This window comes from Tamandua tetradactyla, chromosome 13, assembly GCF_023851605.1.
Source record: "Tamandua tetradactyla isolate mTamTet1 chromosome 13, mTamTet1.pri, whole genome shotgun sequence".
Lineage (NCBI taxonomy): Eukaryota > Metazoa > Chordata > Mammalia > Pilosa > Myrmecophagidae > Tamandua > Tamandua tetradactyla.
The window spans coordinates 77,155,348-77,177,952 of NC_135339.1; the positions used below are offsets into that span (position 1 = coordinate 77,155,348).

The 22,605-nt window shown below is 33.3% G+C and overlaps 1 protein-coding gene across 5 annotated transcripts in view; it reads left to right on the top strand.

Annotated features, from left to right (window-relative positions):
* The window catches only part of ATRNL1 (attractin like 1), a 931,221-nt gene that overhangs the window by 63,996 nt on the left and 844,620 nt on the right, over positions 1–22,605 (top strand). For all 5 annotated transcript variants that reach the window (XR_013161757.1, XR_013161758.1, XM_077126124.1 and 2 more), the window contains exons 4-6: positions 5,713–5,841; positions 7,212–7,420; positions 19,215–19,389. Coding sequence is in view for 3 of the 5 variants with exons in the window: in XM_077126124.1 (XP_076982239.1) it covers positions 5,713–5,841; positions 7,212–7,420; positions 19,215–19,389 (513 nt within the window). In the remaining 2 variants the exon portion in view is untranslated. The remainder of the gene's footprint in view (positions 1–5,712; positions 5,842–7,211; positions 7,421–19,214; positions 19,390–22,605) is intronic.

Consider the following 22,605-nt stretch of genomic DNA (forward strand, 5'->3'; position numbering starts at 1 on the left):
AAAAAGCAACAAATCTCCAAGCACGTTCCAACAAGTAGTTATAGAACAGATTTTAAAGCCCATCATGGGTCACAGCTCCATGACCCCTCGCCCTTTCTTCCAGCTGCTTCAAGACAGCAGAGACCAACAGAAACATCAACATAATGATTCAGCAGTCACACCTATCTGCCAAATCCTATCCTCTCTGTCATACTCTTCCCTCTCCTTAAGTAACATAATATACATAAAAGCAACAAATTCCAGCGTACATCACAACAATCAGTTGTAGAATAGACTTCAGAGCTTGGCATGGGCCATAATTCCACAATTCTAGGCTTCCATTTCTAGGTCCTCCAAGGTACCGGAGGCCAAAAGAAATATTATAATGATTCAGCACTCACACTCATCTGCTAAACCTGACCCTCTCTGCACAACTCCAACATCAATCTTGGGATCTCTCTCCCACTCCTCAGGGGTACCTGGACTATGCCCATCCCAGCTCCTCCATGTTGGAAGGGACTGCCGATAACATGGCATAGTGGGATGGAACTAGTTGATGCTTTGGAAGGGCTGGCCCCTTTGTGTTCCAGGATCCTTCTGGTCCAGGGACCCATCTGGCGGCTGCAGGTTTTGGAGAGTTACCCTAGTGCATGGAACCTCTGCAGAATCCTATTCAATGCCCTAGGTATTCTTTAGCATTGTCAGGAATGGCCATGGCCAGGGTCCAGCAAGTTATGATAGGCAGCGATGTTTAACTGAAGCATGCGCAAGAGTGGCCTACAGTGTAGCCCCCTGACTCCACCCAAACACTCTCAGCCACTGACACCTTACTTGTTATACTTCTTTCCCCCGCTTAGGATGGCACTGCTGATCCCATGATGCCAGGGCCCTCTCCAGGGGCCATCTCCCACTCTACCAGGGAGACCCCCATCCCTGGATGTGATGTTCCATGTAGTGGGCATGGTAATGTTTTCACTTTCACAGTAGGGCATAGAGAGAGAGAAAGGCCACATTTGAGCAGTGAAAGAGGGCCTCTGGAGTTGACTCTTAGGCATACCTATAGGTAGGCAAAACTTCTCCACTATATACATAAGCTTCACAAAAGCAAGCCTCAAGATCAAGGGCTTGACCTATTGAATTGGGTGTCCCTAACGTCTGACACGGTTATCCAGGGTTTCCCTGGTGGTCAAGTTTAATAGTTCCATAATCTCTCTCCTACCCTTCAAGGAACTTTGCCAGTATTTTTTTTTATTATCTGCTTAATAGACTCTGGGATATATCCAGATATTACATTAAGCTATACAAGATCAAAGGCTCTTATTATTATTCTAGGCTCCTGTGTCTGGATTGTTCAAATGATCTATCCAGACAAATTGAATTAGATTATGTGCTACAGAAAACCTAGGTTCTGGACATAATAAAGCTTTCTTCCTTGGTTCTCAAAGAGTAGGTGAAGTTCTAAAATATAGACAATATCTTTCTTACCCTCATATTCTGAATTATCTTAATCCTGACCTGATCAGCTTCATTTTTATCTCTAAATACCCAGTTATATATATATATATATATATATAAAACAGCCCCCCCCCCCGAAGTCCAGAAATAGCAATTACCACTCCAGACAAAATGTGACTGCTATAAGAGTTTACAATCTAGGTGTCAGTTTTCTTATACGTATTTTCTGAATGAAATATATAAGATTTGCTCTTTTGTTTCTGGCTTATTTGCCTCACCGAATGTCCTACAGATTCATTCATATCCTTGCATGCCTTACAACTTTATTCCTTTTTGTAGTGGCACCAAGCATATGTTTGATCATATGTTTGGACATTACCCATGAGGCCCAGTAGATAGAAGTGGTTGAATGATGCGCTGTCTGAGAAGTAGGTTGGCCAAGGATGATGTAAACGTATGTATGCTGCAGTTTTGGTGAAGTGTTTGTAAATGACAACTAGCTCAAGTTGGATGGTAGTATTGTCCTATATGCTTACTGATTTTATGTTTACCTGCTCTGTCAATTATTAGGAGAGGGTATTGGAATGTCTAGCTACAATTGTTGACTTTTTTATTTCTCTTTTTAGTTCTATCAGTGTTTACTTAAGGTTTTTTGAAGGTCCATTGTTAGGTTTATCAGCTTTTAGGATTTTTATGTTATTTTGATGAATTGGCCCTTTATCATGATAAAATGTTTCATGGTAGTATTATTTGCTTTGGAATCTTTGAAAATAATCCAACTAGTTGACCTTTGTTTTGACTAGCCTTAACATGCATTTCTTTTTGCATACTTTTACTTTTGACCTATTTGTGTCTTTATGTGTAAAATGGGTTCTCATATGGAGTATATTGTTGTGTCTTGCTTTTTATTGAATCTGATAATCTCTACTTTTTAGTGGGGTGTTTAGACTATTGACATTTAATGTGATTATTGGTATGGTTAGGTTCAAACCTAGCTTCTTGCTGTTTATCTGTTTTTCTTATCCATTCCCTACTTCTTTTTGATTAAATTTTTTTAATGATTCCATATTGTCTATTTTTTGGTTTATTATTATAAATCTGTATGTTATTTTATTGCTTATTTTGGGGTTTTTAATATACATCTTTAATGATCACAGTCTGTCTTCAAGTTATAGTATACCACTTCACATATAGGATGAGTTCTTTATTATTATATACTTTCACAGCCTTTGTGTTATTATTTTTTCCCATACATTTCATACATTTCACAAACCCTATAATACATTGTTTTATTTTTGCTTTAAGCACCCAATTATCTTTTAAAGAAATTTTTAAAATTAAGAAAAGTTATTTTATATTTACTCTTATAGTTACCATTTATCTGTTCATTCATCGTGAAGTTTTTTTTTTTTGCCTAAAGGACTTCCTTTTATATTTTTTGTAATGCAGGACTGCTAGTGTTGAAACTTTTCAGCTTTTGTATATCTGAAAATTTTTAATTTTGCCTTTTTTGTTGTTGTTGTTGCATGGGCAGGCACCAGGAATCGATTCCAGGTCTCCGGCATGGCAGGCGAGAATTCTGCCTGCTGAGCCACCACGGCCCACTCTGCCTTTGCTTTTGAGAGAGATTTTTGCTGGGTGTAGAATTCTGCATCAACAGTTTTTTCCAGTGATACTTTGAAGACGTTTTGTTTAAATTTCCTTTCCTTAATGATTAAAACCTTTTTCTTAGTCTTCTGGTTTTTTCAGGCGTGAAGAGAGGTGTGTTTAAATCTCGCTGTAATCATGGATTTGTTTATTTTTCTTATAATTCTCTTAATTATTGCTCTATATATTTGATGCTATCTTATTTGTTACATACAAATTCAGAATTCTTATGTCGTCTTGGTGCCCTTTTTTCATTGTGAAATGTTCTTTATATCTATTAATGTTTTTTATATTCACATCTATATGTGTGGTTTAATATTTTTCATATCACCTTCATATTTGAAGGATGTTGTAACTAAACATGAAATTCCTGTTGGCAGGTATTTTATTCAGCACTGTAAAAATGTTATTAAATGATGTTCTGGTGACATTTTTCTTTTGAGAATTTAGCTGTCTATTTGTTGCTTCTTTAAAGGTAGCCTGCCTTTTTTGTGCATATTTTAAAGAATTTTCTCTTTGTTCATTTTCATTTTACTATGTGCTTAGGTGAAGTTTGTTTTTTTCTTTTTGTTTTTAAATCCCGCTTGGGGTTGATAGAGATTTTGAATCTATGGCTTTTTTTCTTTCATTGGTTTTAGATAGATCTCAGCTATTATCTCTTCAAATATCCTTTGGTTCTGTTCTCTCTTTCTATGTTAGAACTTTTCACTGTATCCTTTATATCTCTTACCTTCTCTTCTGTATTTTCCATACTTTCATCTCTTCCTGCTTCATTCTGGTCACTAAACATACTTAATATATACGATAAAGTTGTGAATAGTGAGCCAAATTCCGGAAATTAAAATCACAAAACTGAAAAATAAAATAATTAAAATTAAGTAATCAATGAATGGTTTTGACAGCCGATTAAGCAAAGATGAAGACAATTGATTACTTAATTTTAATTATTTTATTTTTCAGTTTTGTGATTTTAATTTCCGGAATTTGGCTCACTACTCACAACTTTGTATATTAAGTATATTTAATGAGTTTGTACATTGGATTTTTTTCAATCAGGATCCCTAATATCTATTTCTATTCCATACTGAGTCTTTTAATTTTTTGTTCATACTGTCTTATCATAATGTTATTTTTAAAATTTAGTGCTAGGCATTGTGTTGGCAAAGTTGTACATAGTAATGATTTGAGGACTAGAAAGACGTTATATTCCTTCAGAGAGTGCCTAAGGATAGTAGCAATCTACAGTCAACTCAGTCCATATTCAGATATTGAGGTGATTCACACTTGAGCTCTAGTGTAACACTCCTCTTGCTCTCTGCCCACCTAGGGCCCATCTTCACTTTTATTCATTTTAGTTGGGTCCCAGTTCAAATGGAGGGTGCTGATTTCTACTTTTTGTTTCCTAGATCTTCAAAACCCTTGAAATTACCACTCAGTCTCAGCCTTTTGGCCTTCAGTTCCAACTTTGAAATAATTAGATGTCCACAGAGGAAAACAGCTCAATCCCTGGGCTCATCATCTTGTTAGTTCTCCAGTGCCTGCAAGCTGGCTTTTTTGTTTTTATGTGATTTATCATTTTACTAGTTGACTACAGTGGGAGGGTTAAGGTGTGTTATAAAAGGAGTGGAAACTTTTTTCATTTGTTGCTTTTAGAACACTTAAACAAGCAGGCAAACAAATCTCGTTTTATATTTCAGAGATCCCAAATAGTATTACAAAGACCTGGGAATGTTTTTAGCAATGTATTCATTTTGATATAATCTCACTGTAATGAACTATATGTATGCAAAATTATGTTATTTGTTTGATAACTGCATTTTTTTTCATTCTCATATTGCATATTTTCACAGATTCAGAGTGGGTAGCATGGTATAACTAAATGATAGTCTTTTGAAGATAAATTTTTTTTCCATTAATAACTGGGCTTAAAAAGGAGGAAGAACTAGATCAGTCCTAGAACTCTTGCTTTTGTATATTTATTATGTCCCCCACCTCCTGCCAACAAAGTTAGTTTTCTTTCATATGCCCATGAGGTTAAGTGAGCAATATTCTGTTTTGGCATAGCTATATATTAGCATAATTTGCGTATATATACAGAATTTTAGAGAAACATAAAAGTGCCATATTTTTTTAATTACCTGAAATTCCTGGATTAATATTTGGGAAATAGATAACTTTAACTAGTGTGTTATTGTAATTACTTAGTTGATATGGAGTGTTCCTTCTAGTTCTACCAGAATTTACAAACTGTGGGAAATTATAAAGCTATAAGGCCAGTTGTCAAAGTAGCAAAGTGGATTTAAGTGAAGGGTTATATAGTTAAGTAAAAGACACCTCCACTCTGTAGTATTGTGATGGGATGATTAGTACGACTCAAGTGAGAAATGGTACATCACAGTCCAAATGGTGAGAATTAAAAAAGGGATTCTGAGAGTAAATGTTAGTGGCAGCAGTATTAGAGATAATTGAGTAAGAAATAGATAGAAACTCATTTTTAATTTATTCTCTTTCTAGTTGCCCATCCTAAGGGAGGTTTTTAGTGATTCTGACAAGACTTTTTGAGGAAACTATGTGATATTAATAGTCATATGTATATTAATATATATAATGGTCAATTTTTTTTTCTTTTAGTGGTTTGATAGTCCCTGAAGTAAGGGGAAATGAAACTGTTCCTGAAGTTGTTACAGCATCTGGCTATGCACTGTTACATTTTTTTAGCGATGCTGCCTATAATCTAACTGGTTTCAACATTTTTTATTCGTAAGTATTTTAAAAAATCCCATCAGGTGATGATTCTCATAATTTGACATAAAATTTTTGTTTTTCTTAACAGCTATTTTATATTACAGGAGCAGGCTATAGTACTGAATTTCAAATTGTACAGGAACACTTCCTAAGTAACATAAAATCTTAATAATCTTAATAATATGCCAGAAAATGCCTGTATTAGGATAATTTCTAAGATATGATGATTTCTAAGATATGATGATATCATGGTAGCAAATTAAGTTTGTTTGAAAATTAATTATAAAATTTAAAACTGTGTGTGGTCCAAGGATTAAGTAAACAAATGCAAATTGGTGTAACTATTCTGACTGCGATAGATATGTGGAATTTCAGGGAGTCCTGAACAGACTTTTGTTGTTCAATGTATTTTCCTTTTAATGAGAGATAAGATTTAGTAGTTATTCTATATACCAGGGACTGCATTGGGTGCTTTATGTATATCTTATTTCATTTCCTCTCCATCTATTCTGTGAGGTAGGTATTTTCCACATTTTGCAAATGTGGAAATTGAGGCTTAGGAGATATATACCACTATACCACTGTCCCCTCTAAATTAGGAAAATAATATTTCTTTAGAATCTATTCTCTGTCTAACATTTTGCATAAAATTTTATAAGTAGAAATCCAAGGTTGAAGTGAAGTAACCAGAGATGCTTTCACAGAAATGTTCACAGAAGAACCTTATAAATTTTTTCCTTTTTGCCAGGAGCCTTATAAATTTATTTTTTCCTTTTTTGCCAGGAATATAGAAATTGATAACCAGATAATTTTTGCCAGGACTAAAATATCATAGGTATTCTTGAATCAGCAATTTATTATAGATTTTATTTATGTGCCAAGGAGAGAATAAATATATAGTAGAATATGATCAGTTAAAGGACCTTAAAATAGAATTTGATAAATATCTCTTTTCTTCTGTAAGAGTGTATAGGCCGTAGCATGTTAAATAGTATATAACAAGATTATATCTTGGCTTCTCATCTTGTTTCAGGTATTCATGAATTTAATTTTTTCCTATAAAATATATATTCAAAACATTTGAGTACATTAATTTTTACGTAAGAGTGTACTTGGAACTGTACAGATTCTGCAGATGGTGAGTGTGTAGTTCTTGGAAGTTTGAAGACTTGGTAGATTAGTAAACTCATTGAATGAACTAAGACCAATTGCAAATAAACGCTAACTGATTTGCATTAAGGGGTACAGAATAAAAAATTGAAGCCACATTGTGAAATTGTGTTAATGAAGTCTGTAAGACACACAACATAAAAATTGTAAAGTTTACACAATTCTTTTTCAATGATCTTGAATTTGAATATGTATATGTGAATTATGTTTTACAGGATCAATTCTTGTCCTAACAATTGCTCTGGTCACGGAAAGTGTACAGCTAGTGTCTCTGTTCCAAGTCAAGTGTATTGTGAGTGTGATAAATACTGGAAGGGTGAAGCCTGTGATATTCCTTACTGTAAAGCCAACTGTGGTAGTCCAGATCACGGTTACTGTGACTTAACAGGAGAAAAATTGTGTGTCTGCAATGATAGTTGGCAAGGTAAGCATGTGTGATGTGATGGCTTTTGAAACATTGATGCATTTCTGTAGGAGATTAATAGAAAGGTACGTGCTTACTTGTTTTACTATAGTTTAGGTACCCAAATCTCAGGTTTTGTTTTTATTTTTAAAACATTCAGTTAAGAAATGAACTTCTTAGTAATCTGCTCTTCTTCTTATCTTATAGAATAGAGGAAGATTTTATTTACAAATTGTTTGAAGATCAAGTGAAGTTATGTTTGCGAGCTCTTTGTAAATCGTGTATGTGTGATCATTATAGTCTTCTGTAATTTTTTGAACCCCCAGATATTTGGTTATTTGACTGAATTTAACAAGTGATGCATTCAAATTTGACTTTTAATGGGTGACAGAAGTTGTATAATCTAAAAATAAATACTTCATACTTCATGACTGCAGCATATTTAGCTTCTTTCCTTAGGAAATACTGACCTCTCGTGGCTATTTTTAAAAGACTATAAGCTACAAATGTATTTTAAGAAGGTAATTGTAGTAAGATTCCTGGGGAAGAAAGTTTAAGGTTGATTTTAGACCACAGTGAAGAGATTGGGCTTAGGTATAAAATAGTAAATTTTGTCATTGTATAATTAGGAGAGAGATCTAATTGTTCATCTACTTGCCCACTTACTTAATCTTTTTTTTCCCCAAGTGTTTATTGAAAGCTTAATTTGTTATCATAATTCAATGTAGCAATAGTTCCTGTCAGTTTTGTTCTAAGTAAAAATCCACAAAAAATGTATTTCACATATGCTTATATTTATTATTCTTGAGTGACTTTTTTTTTAATGCTTCTGAGTATGCAAAACACTTACTTAGGGGAGTTGTTTTAGTCTTTGTATAAATTATGAAACGCTTATCTTAAACCTATATTATCCTGTTAAAGAAATTAGATATGCACAAAATATCAGTATTTCTTATTAATCAAGTATGATTTGTTTAACTATTATGATTATAACATAAACATTTCATTGTTCTTTAATTATAGGGCATGTATTTTGTCAAGCGGCTCGTTTAATAATTTGTGCTTTTCTCCCCTGAAAAGTGCCTTGAAAATTAACTTTTTCCCTATTTCACTAAAATAATGTTATTTTCTATGAGAGAATGTTGCATCCAAAATATCTTTAAATAAAGGGCTGAGAAATAGAAATGTATATCTCTTACATGTTTTTTAAAGATGTATATTATAGCACTGTTTTTCAGACTGGTCTTCAGCTGCTGTTATTTCTGTCCAATTTCAATAGTCTTGAATGTAAATGAGGAAATATATTTGCATAAAATCTCTATGGACATCTCTGTCCCATTTATGTTCTTTACTTCCTATTATTAGTCTTTTGAAATACTTTATTTTCTGGGGGTCATGTAATATCAATTTGGTTTAAAATGTTATATATATATATATTTTGGCTTTTGTTTATTGACTTTTTTATGTTCTATTATCTAATGTCTGTAAGCAAATGGAAATGGGGAAGTGACTACTATGTGTTTTTACTTTTAAACCAAAGCAATAATTTGAATAGTCTAAAATATAGATGTATTCAAATGAGAATGTAAGAGTACTTTATAAATTCTAAAATGTTATACAGAAATAAGATGGATTTTATACTATTATTAATTCTTTTTTTGTATGTGCTTCATAGTGGGGGGGAGGGTGTCACATTTCATTCTTTTTCCATGTGGCTGTCCCATTATTGCAGCACTGTTTGTTGAAATTTTTTTTTAGGGGGGAAGTGCACAGGCCAGGAATTGAACCCGGGTCTCCTGCATAGCAGGCAAGAATTCTACCACTGGATACCCTTGCGCCCCAATTATTAATTCTTAATACTTAAGGAGTTGATATCTGAATTGGTGTGATTGAGAGGGCATGGTGTCAAAGAGAATGTGTTTCTTTCAGGACCATTGATATGCACATTGGTTACTTTGAGCTGCAGACTTGATCCTGATTCTGGATTTAGGAAGCATAGATAAGAGTAGGTAGGATTATGAGCACAGTCATTAGTGATAAAATAATGTTTTTATTTAAGATGTGTGTAATGAGGAGGAATTAATAAGGAAAGAAAATAGAGAGCTTAGCTTCTAAGACACCTGGGGAGTGATCAAAATTAGAGATATTTGAAAATGAGGGCTTAAAACTCAGTTTTTATGATTCACAATTAGACAATTAGGCATTTTTAATGTACTGTGTTACTCGGAACTAGGTTCTTTAGGTTAAATAACTGACTGTTATTACCACCGCTGTATTTTATTCTTTGAAGTTGAAGTTGGTTGGCTTTACTTAATCTGGTTGGCTTTCTGCTAGTTTAGCAAAAAAAAAAAGAGTTGTATGTAACTCTTTAAAATGCCTGTAGTAATTGGCATTTTATTAAGAGAACATAAAGGATAAGACTTTGTTAAATTCTGAAGATTAATAGAAATTAATCTGCACTTTCTATTTCTCTTCTTGACCCACTTGGTCTCATGTCTCCATGTTTTCTTCCATTTAATACCTCTAAGACCTCTTCTGCTTAGCCATCACCATGTTCTCCCTACCCACCCCCCCCCTTAGCTTTCTCATCTAATTTTTTCTTTCTTAATCATCTACTTCAATTTTTCACTGTTTGTGATATTTTTCCAAATTTTATAGAAGTAGATTGAGAGGAAAGATGGTACCATTAAAGCCAACTGCACCCTTTTTTCCGGTAGAAAGGACTTAATAACCAAAATCCAAAATAGTAAACAGTATGGAAATTTCTAAGTGTAGCATTTTAAAAAGCATGCACAAGTTTATTTTGTAATGTTCAATTTTGTAATAATATATGGTTGTCAAAGATAATGATATAAATATATGGGTAAATAGATTACTAAAAGGATCAGGATCTGCATGGACTCAAAATTTACTTAAGTCTTAAATCACATGAAGGAAAAAGGTAACTTTGAAAAGCATTGACTCCTTGAGATGGCTTCTGAACCTTGGGATACTGAGAAATTTTTAAAGACATCAAATCAAGGTATAACAAGTTAGGTTTATGTTTGTATATAAAGAATGCAGTAGTAAAACAATAATTTTCGAAGTGGACTCAAAGGTGTGGTGTCTGTCCACCCACTTCCTTAGTCAGAGTGGTTCCAAGTTTCTCCCTCCTACATGATTTAAAAAAATCTGAGTCATATGGGGCTTTTGGTTTTAATTTACGGAAACTAATTCTGGCTAATTTGAGCAGAAAAGATGTTATTGGAAAGTGTGACAGAGAACACCATCTACCAGCATTCATTCTTCTTTTCTATTTGGTAATAGTATTTGCTGAGTTTTAACTACATACTACATGATTCAGCCTCACTTCCAACTAGTATGACTATTAAGTTTAGGGCAGTGGGATGTGAGTGGAAATGCTGTGTGTAAATTCCATATATGTCCTGGCTGGAATATGGCAACAGCTATAACACCCAGCAGCCCTGGACCAATCCTGGGCCAAACATTCCAACATTTGGATGTTTCTTGAGAGCAAAATGAACTTTTAGCTTATTTCGGTGACTTGTGGTTCTGTTAATCTGTACCCTAACTAGTACAAAAGGGTATTGAGTAGCTCACCAATGAGACGGGAATGCTGGAAAAACTGCTTGGAGAGAGGCAGGTTCAAATGCAGGCTAGATGGCCACATCCACAGCAGAGATGACGCCACCAAGGAAGTTTGATTAGGATAGTCTTATCACTTCTACTGGACTCTGGGAAACCACCACTTGCATGATTACCATGGGCATTGTATATCGCAGGAATGGATAGAAATAATTCTAAATTGTCCTCAAATCTCTGTGTCACTTGTGAAGATTCAAAGTCCTAATTAGCATCTGCTTTGCTAAACCAGGGTCTTTCCCATACCTTGGCTGCCTAGAGATATAAAAATAGAGAATTTAACTTTTCTGATATATGTAGCACGAAGAGGTACTGTTCCTGAACAAAATTCACACAATGAGGGATATTCCCAAACATGGAGAAGGAATTCACATGATTGGGATCCCTCAAACAAATAATCAAGTCAACTAAAATATTTTATAAGTATAGATTGGTGCCATAATTGACAAAGAATGGGATTAATCGTTCTCTCATAGAAAAATTTTGCAGGTGCGATAGATGGGAGAGGTAGACAGGTTAAAAAGATAAATCAGGATTCCTTATCACCCAAGTATTTCTTAATTCATTACAACAAAAATATTTTTTTCTGATTCTGTAGAGATGAAAAATATGTCACCATATGTTATATAAGACCTTTTACTTTACCGTTATAAAATTGTCTATATGCCTTTCCTATTCTACAATGTCCTTCTCAGTCCTCTAGTTCAGTTCTTGTAAATATTTTCAGAATTTTAAAAATATTTTCAGTATTCCTTTTTAAGCCAGTTTAGGCACAGTTATTATATAAAAGCCTGAAATTGTTACTGTAAGTCCTTAACTTACTGATTGAAAGACAATATTGCAATATATAAATCATGTTCAATCGATAATTTTGTATAGTACCTCTGATTCTTTATTAAAAAGTCACTTTTTGGCTTTTTGCATCTCCTTATCTCTTGCTATCTCAAGTCCTTTCTTATTTTCAAATTTCTTCCAACAATACCCTTACCCCTCTACATTCCCAAACCAGATCAGATTCCCCTGTGATAGGCTTTCACAGGACCCTATATATTTAATTTATAGCACTTACTACAGTTTATAGTTACATGTTTGTGAAATTGATTATTTGTCTTTCCCACTGTAATATAAACTCTGTTTTGATCATCTTTGTTCCTGGCACCTAATACATACCTGGCATGTAGTGGGCACTCAAACTTTTTCTCTTTTTGTTGAGTGAATGAATTAGAAATGTGTTGGTTTGCTAGTATAGTGATATGTGGATCTTCAAGTGTAGAAATTTTAGCAAACCATTATACTAATAAATTATGTAATTTGGTTGATGTATAAAACAATTCTAAATATTGAGAGAAACAATTGAATTTGGACAAAGGTTATTTTACTAAAACTCTGGTACTTGGATCCTTTCTCAACCCTTTGGTTTAGATTTGCCATTGGGTGGCAGTATTAATACTAGAAAAAGCACTTGATCTTCATGGCTTTATTAAATTGTGAGAATTTGATACTTTTGCTTGTTTTAGAAAAATAAAAACTGCCTTAACTTAAACTCATGAATATTTTATCCTGAAGTATTTTTTTCTTGCTTAGTCATGTAACAGAACACAAATTAGCTACTTCATGATAGAGTATAGGTACAAATGAAATTAGAAGTTGCCTTGAAGAAATTCACAAGATAACACATTTTCCTTTAGAAAATCAATAATAATGAACATGATCTCTCTATTTTATTTAATTTTGTGGAGAGATAAGTGACAGGTAATGTACTAGATTAAATTCATTTTTCCAACCCATCAAAAACAGCAGATTTGACTTTTTGTAAGAGCCTATACAGTTGATTTGTATTGCTAATCTACCTGGAAAGTTGACTATAAGAAAAATAGTATGGTGAATGTATATAAAACAACCCTTATTCACTAATTTTGTTAATTGACTTTTGTTCACTCATTAATATTAGTAAAAATTTTCCCTTCTACTAAGTGTGGGGCATTATTGTAGGTCCTTGAGGTATATTATTGAACAAAGCAGACAAAGATCCCTCTCTTTGATGCTTGCATTCTAGCTAGGAGAGATAGGCCATAAATAACTAAAATAGTATTGCATAGTATGTTAGAAAGTGATAAGTACAACAGAAAATAAAAGAAGTGCAGGAACAGAGGGATAGGTAGAGCTGGGGATTAGGGTTACAATTTAAAATAGGCCTTATTGAGAAGGTGATGTTTGAGGAAAGACTTTGAAGGTGAGTGAGGAAATTAGTGACAGTTACAACGATTTCTCTTTGCGACCAGGTTTAATGTACTTTATTGTTGAGTAAAATTTGAACTTATGAACAATATTTATATATTAAGCATACTATTAAAGTTATTCTGTAAGCATTATACATTTGCCAGTCTGATTAGACGGAGCAGGTTAATTTTTTTTTTTTTGGGTCAAAGCACATTAATTTTTATGCCTAAAAGAAATGTTGAGTTGTATGCTTTCATTACATTATTTTTTGATATCCTTGGGGGAATATAACTTTGAGGACTATAATTATTTAATAATAGGTTTAAAATTTTTGAAATTAATATTTTCTATAACATACATATTTTGATACTATCAGTCATTTTAAAGATGTGTTCCTCAGAGCTATTTAAGGGGATAGGGTGGTAGAAAGGATGAAAGAGAAGTAATTCTTCATTTTCTGCTTCAACCATAGTGTCCCCGATTTGGAATATTTTACATATTGAAATTCCATTTAATATTTCATTTTAAGGCTTCTATAGCTCAAAAACAATAAGTTGGTAACTGATCTTGAGCAGTTCCTTTCCATATTATAATACATTATTGACACAAGGTGTGAGAATCAAGGGTTCTTGGAACAGAGCTACTAAAATGATTGCTACTCATGCAATTCATTGTTTTATAAAATTAAAATATTGCCAGAAATAGCTATGAACATTTAATATGCATTAATATTTTTAAAAAACATTTTATTATGAAATATATATACAAAAAACAACAAATTTCAAAGTACATTGTAATAAGTAGTTATAGAATAGATTTCAGAGTTTGGAATGAGTTACATACCACCATTTCATGTATTTTCTTCTAGCTATTCCAACACACTGGAGACTAAAAGAAATACCAGTATATGATTCAGCAGTCATACTGATTTGTTAAATCCTATCTTCTCTATTATAATTCCTTCTTCTCCTTTGATCCTTTTCCCAATCTTTAGGGGTATTTGGGCTCTGCCTTTGTAACTATTTTATGTTGGAAAGGTTGTTGCTAAAATGGAATTAGTTGATATCGTTGGAGAAGCTGGCGCTTCTGGGTTTCAGGGCTTATCTGGCCTAGGAACCCATCTGGAGACTGTAGATTTCTGGTAGGTAATCTTAGTACGTGAAACTTTTGTAGAATCTCAGATAGAGCCCTTGGTGTTCTTTCGGGTTAACAGGAATGGTTTTGGTTGGAGTTTGACAAACTGTGGTAAATAGCAATATTTAGCTAAAGCTTGCATAAGAGTGGCCTCCAGAGTAGCCTCTTGACTCTATTTAAACTCTCTTACCCACTGGTACCTTATTTTTTACATTTCTTTTCCCCCTTTTGGTCAGGATGGCGTTATCGATTCCATGGTGCAGGCCCAGGCTTGTCTCTGGGAGTAATGTTCCATGTTACCAGGGAGACTCTCACCCCTGAATGTCATGTCCCTCCTGGGGGGAGGTAATGGTTTTACTTGCAAAGTTGGGCTTAGAGAGAGAGAGAGAGAGATCATATCTGAGCCACAAAAGTTTTCTGGAAATAATTCTTATTCATGATTATAGGTAGGCTTAGGTACTTCACTGCATATATAAATTTCATAAAAGTAAACCTCAAGATCAGGGGCTTGACCTGTTGACTTGGGAGTCCCTGATATTTGAGACAAAAAATACATTAATATTGATCCCTGTACTTTGGAGATTGTTTTTATGGGCCTAGAGAATGTGTAGAATCCTTTGAGTACTTAAATGAAGTCAAGTTTTCTAATATTCATGTTCGAAGATAGGGCTCTTATGATGTTGTCTTGTTTTGCCTTTCACTGAAGAATTTCACATTCAGGATACATATTCAATCTTAAGTCTATTTCTGGATACATATTCATTAAGTCCATTTCTGGAATAATTATCCCAAGCTACATATAACTTTCTTAAAAATATTTCCTTTCTAGCATATATTCCTCCTTTATATTAATTTTCCAAATTCTTTTTTGGGAAATTGCCTTTCAATTATAGAGGGTAGTTTTTGATAGGATCATAAATCTGTGTACCTGTCTATTCCAAGCCCGATTTTTCATCCTCTTTTTAAAAAAAATCTCTGAATTCCCCCATATTTTTCAGATCAATTCCCATTTTTTCCTCAAGTTTGTCAAAATCAGTTTTTGTGCTTACAACCAAAGAAATATGATGTGCTACCCTGGAGATGCTGTTGGAGGGAAATTCTTTACCTTTATTGGATTTATTTAAAATACCAGAATAATATCGGCAACAGTAGAGTTATTTATAGAAATGCAGCATAACAGCTTGCATTTGATATAGTTCAAAGTTAGTAATATTTACTCTTTTCAATTAAGAATTGAAAAAGATTAAATATAATTTGGCTTTTTAAATATATCACTTTAATAGGAAATTAAATTTTTTCTTTCATGGTGGGAGAGATTAAATATGAATTAAAAGTGTGAACCAAAATCAGATAAAGAAGTCTAGAATTTTGAATCAAGACTAATTTCCCCCCCCCCATCCCTTATTTGACTAGATCTACCTTTAGTGTGATCACTTTTGGCTTCTTTCCCTACCTTCTACTTTTATGAATATTTCTTACATTTCAGATATGTTATGAGACTGCTCAGAATAATTCTCATTCTTAGAAATCAAAACTTGCTGTTGAAACATTATCAGTAAAAGTAGCATCTCATCTATCTAGTCATAGTGGAAGATAAAATTCTACTGTTAGATTTTCCATTCTACCTCATTGTATGCAGCAGTTACATCAGAAATTCATATAGAAATCTTCATAAATTCGTGGGACTTTAGGGAAATTGCTCTTTCCCTAATCTGAAGACTTTAAATATTTGTCTTTGTTTATGGGAGCAAAGTTGGTTTGTAAATTTAATTTGTGTAGAACCAATTAAAGTTTTGTACTGATATCTATTAAAACGTCAGTGAGATTATTTTAGGGAAAACTTTCCCAATGCAGAATAATTTGAATATGTTGGGAAGAAAGAAAGAATATGATTGGTTCTGGGATTGCTTTGGAAAAACTTTCAAAGTTTTGTAGTATTTTCTTTATTCTGGGCCTTGTCCTTTGCAATGGTCTAATCTGTTTACCTCTGATTATAGGAAAATTTTACTTGTAATTTTATTATTTTTCCTTTGGCCTGTATATTTATAAAAGTTGCATTAACCTATTTTGCTTTTTGACCTGATTGCATTTAGTTTCCTTGTATATAAAATAAGGGAGTTAAATCAATAAAATAATGTTACTATTATCAAGCACTTACATGGCTAAATATTGAGTACTTCACATACATTCCCATTTTATCTTCACAAAATCCTGTGTTCTTCTAGATGTAATTTCTATGATTAAGCCAAAGCTTAGAGAAGTTAAAAGTAACTTGTTCAAGATCCTAGGAAAGCTAGGTTTGACTCCATAGCTCCTGCTCTTAATCCTTACAGCTCTAAGGTGCTTTCCATTCATCTCTTCATTCATTCATTCAATAAGTGAGGCCAATCATATGGAGGGTATAAATCATGTTAAGGATTTTTAGTTTTATTTTAAGTAAAGGAGTGATAGTAGCTGAGAGCTGATTTATATATTTTTATCATTCTGATTTCATTGTAGTGAGTCAAATGTGTTAGAAAAGGAATGAGAATGGAAATAAGGAAATCAGTTTAGAGAATTTTGAGATGTTTCAGGTGAAAGTAAATGGTGGTTTAGAACAGTATGGTAGTGGTAGAGGTGAAGGTGTTGGTAGCTAAAGCCTGGTAGGGGTGATAGAATTAAAAATTGTTTATAACTAAGGCACAAATACTCAGGCACCAGCCAATCAAGTTAATGCTTGCTTTAGGATTGGAGTTGTATTCTGGAAAATAATAACATTATCTATTTCTGAGTTTAAAAATTTTGCCATTATCAAAGGCATAATCTAAGATGTTACCTACTTTGGATCTGAAAAATGCAGACCCATAGAATGTAGGTATTAGAGAAAAGCTTGAAGACGAATGAATGAATGGATGGATGAATGAAAAAATGAACAAATGATAACTGTGTATCCAGTGTTTCTCAAATCAGGGTCTGCTTGGAAGTTTTTAAACATTTTGTGTTTCAGTGATAACCTAAAAATTTTTTATATAAGCAAATTTAGGATCAATGGCTTGACCACCTTTAATTGAGAATTGCTATTTGATTACAATGTCAGCATTTGTGTTGAGTATTGTGAGGATCTTATTATGGACAGTCAGGTGTGGTAAGGAGGAGAGACACAAGAGATGCTTGGAAGAAATTTTATTATATTCACTGGTCTTAGAGATAGACTCCCAGCATGCCTCACAGCATGGGGAACATGTTAGGAGCATGAGGCTCAACCAAATATGTAGGGAGCCAATGGACCAGGGGACTATGTCTTTTATAACATTATAGGAATGTGACTTTAGTGGTCGGTTTGTTATGTATGACTGGGGAGTACTTATTTGAATTTGGCATTCCTGTGAAACTGGACTGTGCTCCAGGCTAGTGAGGAGAGGAGTCTTGTGGTGCGTTATCTTTACAGGGACAACTTGGGAGTTCACTATTAAGAAAGGACATTAGTAGCCTATGAGTGTGTGTGAAAGAGACCTGGAATGGGTAAAGTCATCACTGACTGATTGTGGACTCTTAGTTTTGTATCTCTTATTACAACTATTGAGTAAGTAGTATCCCTTTAATTATCTTAGGCTAAAGAGAATATAGCTGAAATGTATTGATGCTTTTTGGGATGAGTGAAGGCCAAATGATGTTATAGAATATTAAATGAATTAAAGACTTGTAAAAAATGGAGAACAGAAAAGTGGTGAGAAAATTATGTTGTCAAAATAATATAGTTATGCCGAAATTGTATTGAAAAGGTACTGTAATAATTAGTATAAGTTTTAGCTTGGGACAAATTATTTAGTTTAAGTGAAACATTACCCATTATATTAAATATATTAATTTTATTGGTTTTATGTTTGTTTATATTTAATGTATAAATATATTTTGGTTTTATATTCATAAAAGAACTTTAAGCGTAGGAGTTTATATCCGGTTTTATGTTTGGTTACATTTTAGTTACATTGCAGTTAAAATCACTTGTGAGCCCTTAAGCTTGATGAAAATGTATTGCCTTTAGAAGATTTTCTTTCATTACTTAAGCTTGAGAAACAGTGATTAATACTAACCCCCTAAATTTTACAGATGAGGAAACCAAGACTCATGAGTAACATTGTGAATTTAGATAGAAAAAGGCAATGTTTTAAACTTTGTAGTATTTGAAATTGTTCTGCACTAATTAGTGGTTTTTACTTTATTATCATAAAAACTTTGTCTCTTGGAGAATATAGGAGCCTCCCTACTCAAACACATTTTGGTTCTTAAAAATAATGTTGCTGAGAAAAAGTAGTCTTTTTTATTTCTTGTATTTGTTCAATAGTTTATAATTATAAATGCTTCGTTTCCACTTTTAAAAAAATGAATATTTATAATAGTCCTTAGAGTTGCTATTTCCATTTTATACATAAAGGCTTGAGGATGGGGGATGGAAACAAACTTGTCCAAGATTATAGGTCATACTGCTATTAAGTGACAGAACTGGAATTTGAGTTCATTGTTTTACGTTTTAATATTCTAGAAACATACTGAAGTAAATCTGAAATTTTATATTGTTTAAATAATTCTTTCAGGCAGTGATGTTTATTTGAACTTATCTTAGTCTGATTGACTGTATGGTTCTTTTTTCCCTCTAGGTATTACATTTGCTAGAATTTTTCATATAAATTATGTTTCAGGACATTTGTTATAATGTATACTTTGTTTATTAATAACATGAATATTGAATTCTTAAATTCTCTTAATCCATATATTTTATGCCTATAATTTAAAGTCTTTGTTTAATGCAATGTTTTATTTGATTTTTTTTTTAAAATAGGCCCTGATTGTTCTTTGAATGTTCCTTCTACTGAGTCTTACTGGATTCTGCCAAATGTTAAGCCCTTTAGTCCTTCTGTAGGTCGGGCATCACATAGAGCTGTTTTGCATGGGAAATTTATGTGGGTGATTGGTGGATATACTTTTAACTACAGCTCTTTTCAAATGGTCCTGAAGTAAGTAATTTTATCAGATTTTCAAAATCTGTTTTTTTAAGATGGATTATTTTTTGTAATAAGACTATCCTAAATGTCTTGATTTATTGCTGTTTACACTTATATTGCTGCATGGGACTGATTTAGGTGTTTAAAATCAATGTGTCTATAGTTTATTTATTGTACATTTTGGGATTTTTTTTTTGATATTGTCTCTTTAGAGTGGTTTTAATCAGTTCTGTATAGGAAGATATTGACTTCCAGTAAGGGGATGCCATGCCTTTATTGGGCATTATGAACCCTGATACCTTTTATTTTTTCACAATGAATTGTAATTACTTATATAAAAATAATTTTTATTTTGCTGTAAATTTTAATTTACTTAAACTTATGCTTTGTATGTACTTTACAAGCATTTGTTGAAAGAACCAGTGCCAGTATTTAGAAAATAGATTATTCATTTACTGAGAGCTCAATAGAGACTGTTCTTGGCACAACTGATAAGGGAAATCAAATGATAAGGAAAATCACATGGTTGGGAACTTTTGCCAATTTTTTTCAGCAGATTATTACATTTTATGAGCCATTTACAACATAATAAAAGAGGAAATAAGAAGAATTAATTGGTTATCAGTGTGTCTTCAGGGGTAATATTCATGGTATGTATAGTTTACATAGGCATCAACCAATCAGAATTGGTACTGGACATCATACCATAATGGAGTATACACAATAGGATTGCCATATTTAATGTATAAATAATTGAGTACACAATTATATTTGTGTTTTAAATAAACAACAAAAGATTTCTTTTTTTTTTTTTTTTTTTAAAGGAAAGACAGAGAGAAGGAAGGAAGGATAGAAGGAAGGAAGGAAGGAAGAAAGGGAAACATTTTTAAACATTTTCTTGTTTTATTGTATTCTGTTTCTCCGTTTTTGTTACATGGGCTGGGGCCGGGAATCGAACCGAGGTCCTCCGGCATAGCAGGCAAGCACTTTGCCCGCTGAGCCACCGCGGCCCGCCCAACAAAAGATTTCTTAATATAAGTAGATCTCATACATTTTTTCTTTTTTTTTTTTTAACATGGACAGGCACAGGGAATCGAACCCGGGTCCTTTGGCAAGCAAGCATTCTTGCCTTGCCACTGTGACCCGCCCTTGTTCCCAAACGTTGTATGGGCCATACTTAAACTAGAAAGTTATTTATTATCTATCTGAAATTGATACCCACTGAATGTACTAGTCATATTAGTTTTAGAAATTTAAACGATTCTGAGTATAAGAAGAGATTGTTTTAAAGCTATGATTGAAACTGCCTGAAATTAAACTATGAACTAAAATAAAATAAAATGAATTCTGGAGAGAGAAAGGGAAGATTTTAGGTAAATATTTAAATGATTATTATAGTTAGAATTCTGTAATGAAATATATAAAGAGGAATATATGGTAGAAAGACTTGAAAGAGCATTGAGATTAAAATTATTAAAATGTAAAAAGAATCTGAAGAGATGAGATTCAAATGTGGAAACTAAAATGAAGTGAAAACTATGACTAAAGAAAAGGAAAATCCTGTTGAAATGGATTAGAACTTTGAATTAAAGTTTTATATTACAATATTGAATTTTGAAGATAAAGGGTAAAATTATCAAGAAACATGGAAACCTTAAAAGTTTGTGTCTGTGCCAAGTGAATAGCATATTAACAATTAAATGATAGCTATTATTTGACATTGTCCTAAACTTGTGTGTTTTCTATTTGAATTCAATAATCAATTTTTTTTTTGGTCTGAAGCCTGGTTCTTTTGGTTACAGGATTGTATGAGGTTTTGAGGAATGTTATAAAAATCATACTAGAAGTAACTTTGTTGCTGTTTTCATAGGTTAGAGAATATTTTTTCATCATTCTAAATGTAGTTCAATTGTAGATAAGGATATTTACACAGCTTTTTTTTTTTTTTTTTTTTTTTTTTTAAATTTAGAGATCATTTTATTAGTTTTTGTTTGTTTGTTTTTTTTTTACATGGGCTGGGGCCGGGAATCGAACCGGGGTCCTCCGGCATGGCAGGCAAGCACTCTTGCCCGCTGAGCCACCGCGGCCCGCCCTTTTACACAGCTTTTTTAAGTGACAGTATATTCTCTAGTGGAATTTAACTGGGGTATAGATGCTATATTAAAACAAAAATGTAGCATCTATACCCCAGTTAAGTTCAGTAAATAATGCAAAGCTCTGTGTTAGCATCCTAGATGAGAGCATGTTTTATAGAGCATATACACTCTGATAGTGAATATAAATTTGAATCCATGAGCTCAACAAATTTTTGAGGCCTTTGTACTGAGTGCTTGAGGTATATCAGAGTTATAAGAAATGCCCGTCTTTGTAGAATTAGTGAGGAAAGAGAGAAAATGAAAAAACAAACATAATAAACATAAAAATAAGTGAATTCTATATATGAATGGATGATAGATTAGATAGTTAGATAGATAGATACATTTAGCAGGGATAATCACATCAGAAATGCCAAAGAGGAAGAGTTGCAGTTTTAAAACTGGGTAGTCAAGACTGGCTTCGTGGGAAAGGTGAGAACTTTGCAAAGACTTGAAGGAGGTAAGGGAGTTGTTGTGCAGTTTTCTGTAGGCAGAGAGAAGAGCCAAACAAAAATTTTAAGTTAAGAGATACTGTGCCCATGTGACAGGTATGGAATATGTGAGGGAACCGTGGAGTAAGTTGCTGTTTGGTGCGTAGTGGGAACACAGACAGAAACTTTCAGCAAATGGATGCTTTATTACTTACATAGCACAAAGGGTCCAAAAGTGCAGGGAGAAAGATCCCCTTGTGGCTGATCCCCCAAGGAGGCCAAACTGCTTGGGTCAGGGTTGGTGGATGGCAGCTTCACACATATTGGAGAGAAGAGACAAGTTTGTGTTGCCTGTGGGGGGTGTTTATCTATTCCTGTTGGAGGGGACCCTGCCACTGTGAGTTTCCTACCCTGGTAAGCATGTGGGGCTGCTTCTCTTCAGTTTCAGTGTTTAAGGTCAGGCTTTTTCATTAGACCTAATATTTCCCCTGGTTGTGAAACAGATTGAGGCATTGAAGCACAATAGAAGAGAAAGTAGGGAGTGTATTTGTGACTTTCCTGGCAGGAATCATGTAAATGAGCGGTAATGGGAGAAGAGACAGTTCCTGCAGAGCACTGTAGATCTCTGGGGAATCATGGGAGGGTTTTGAGCATGCTTTGCC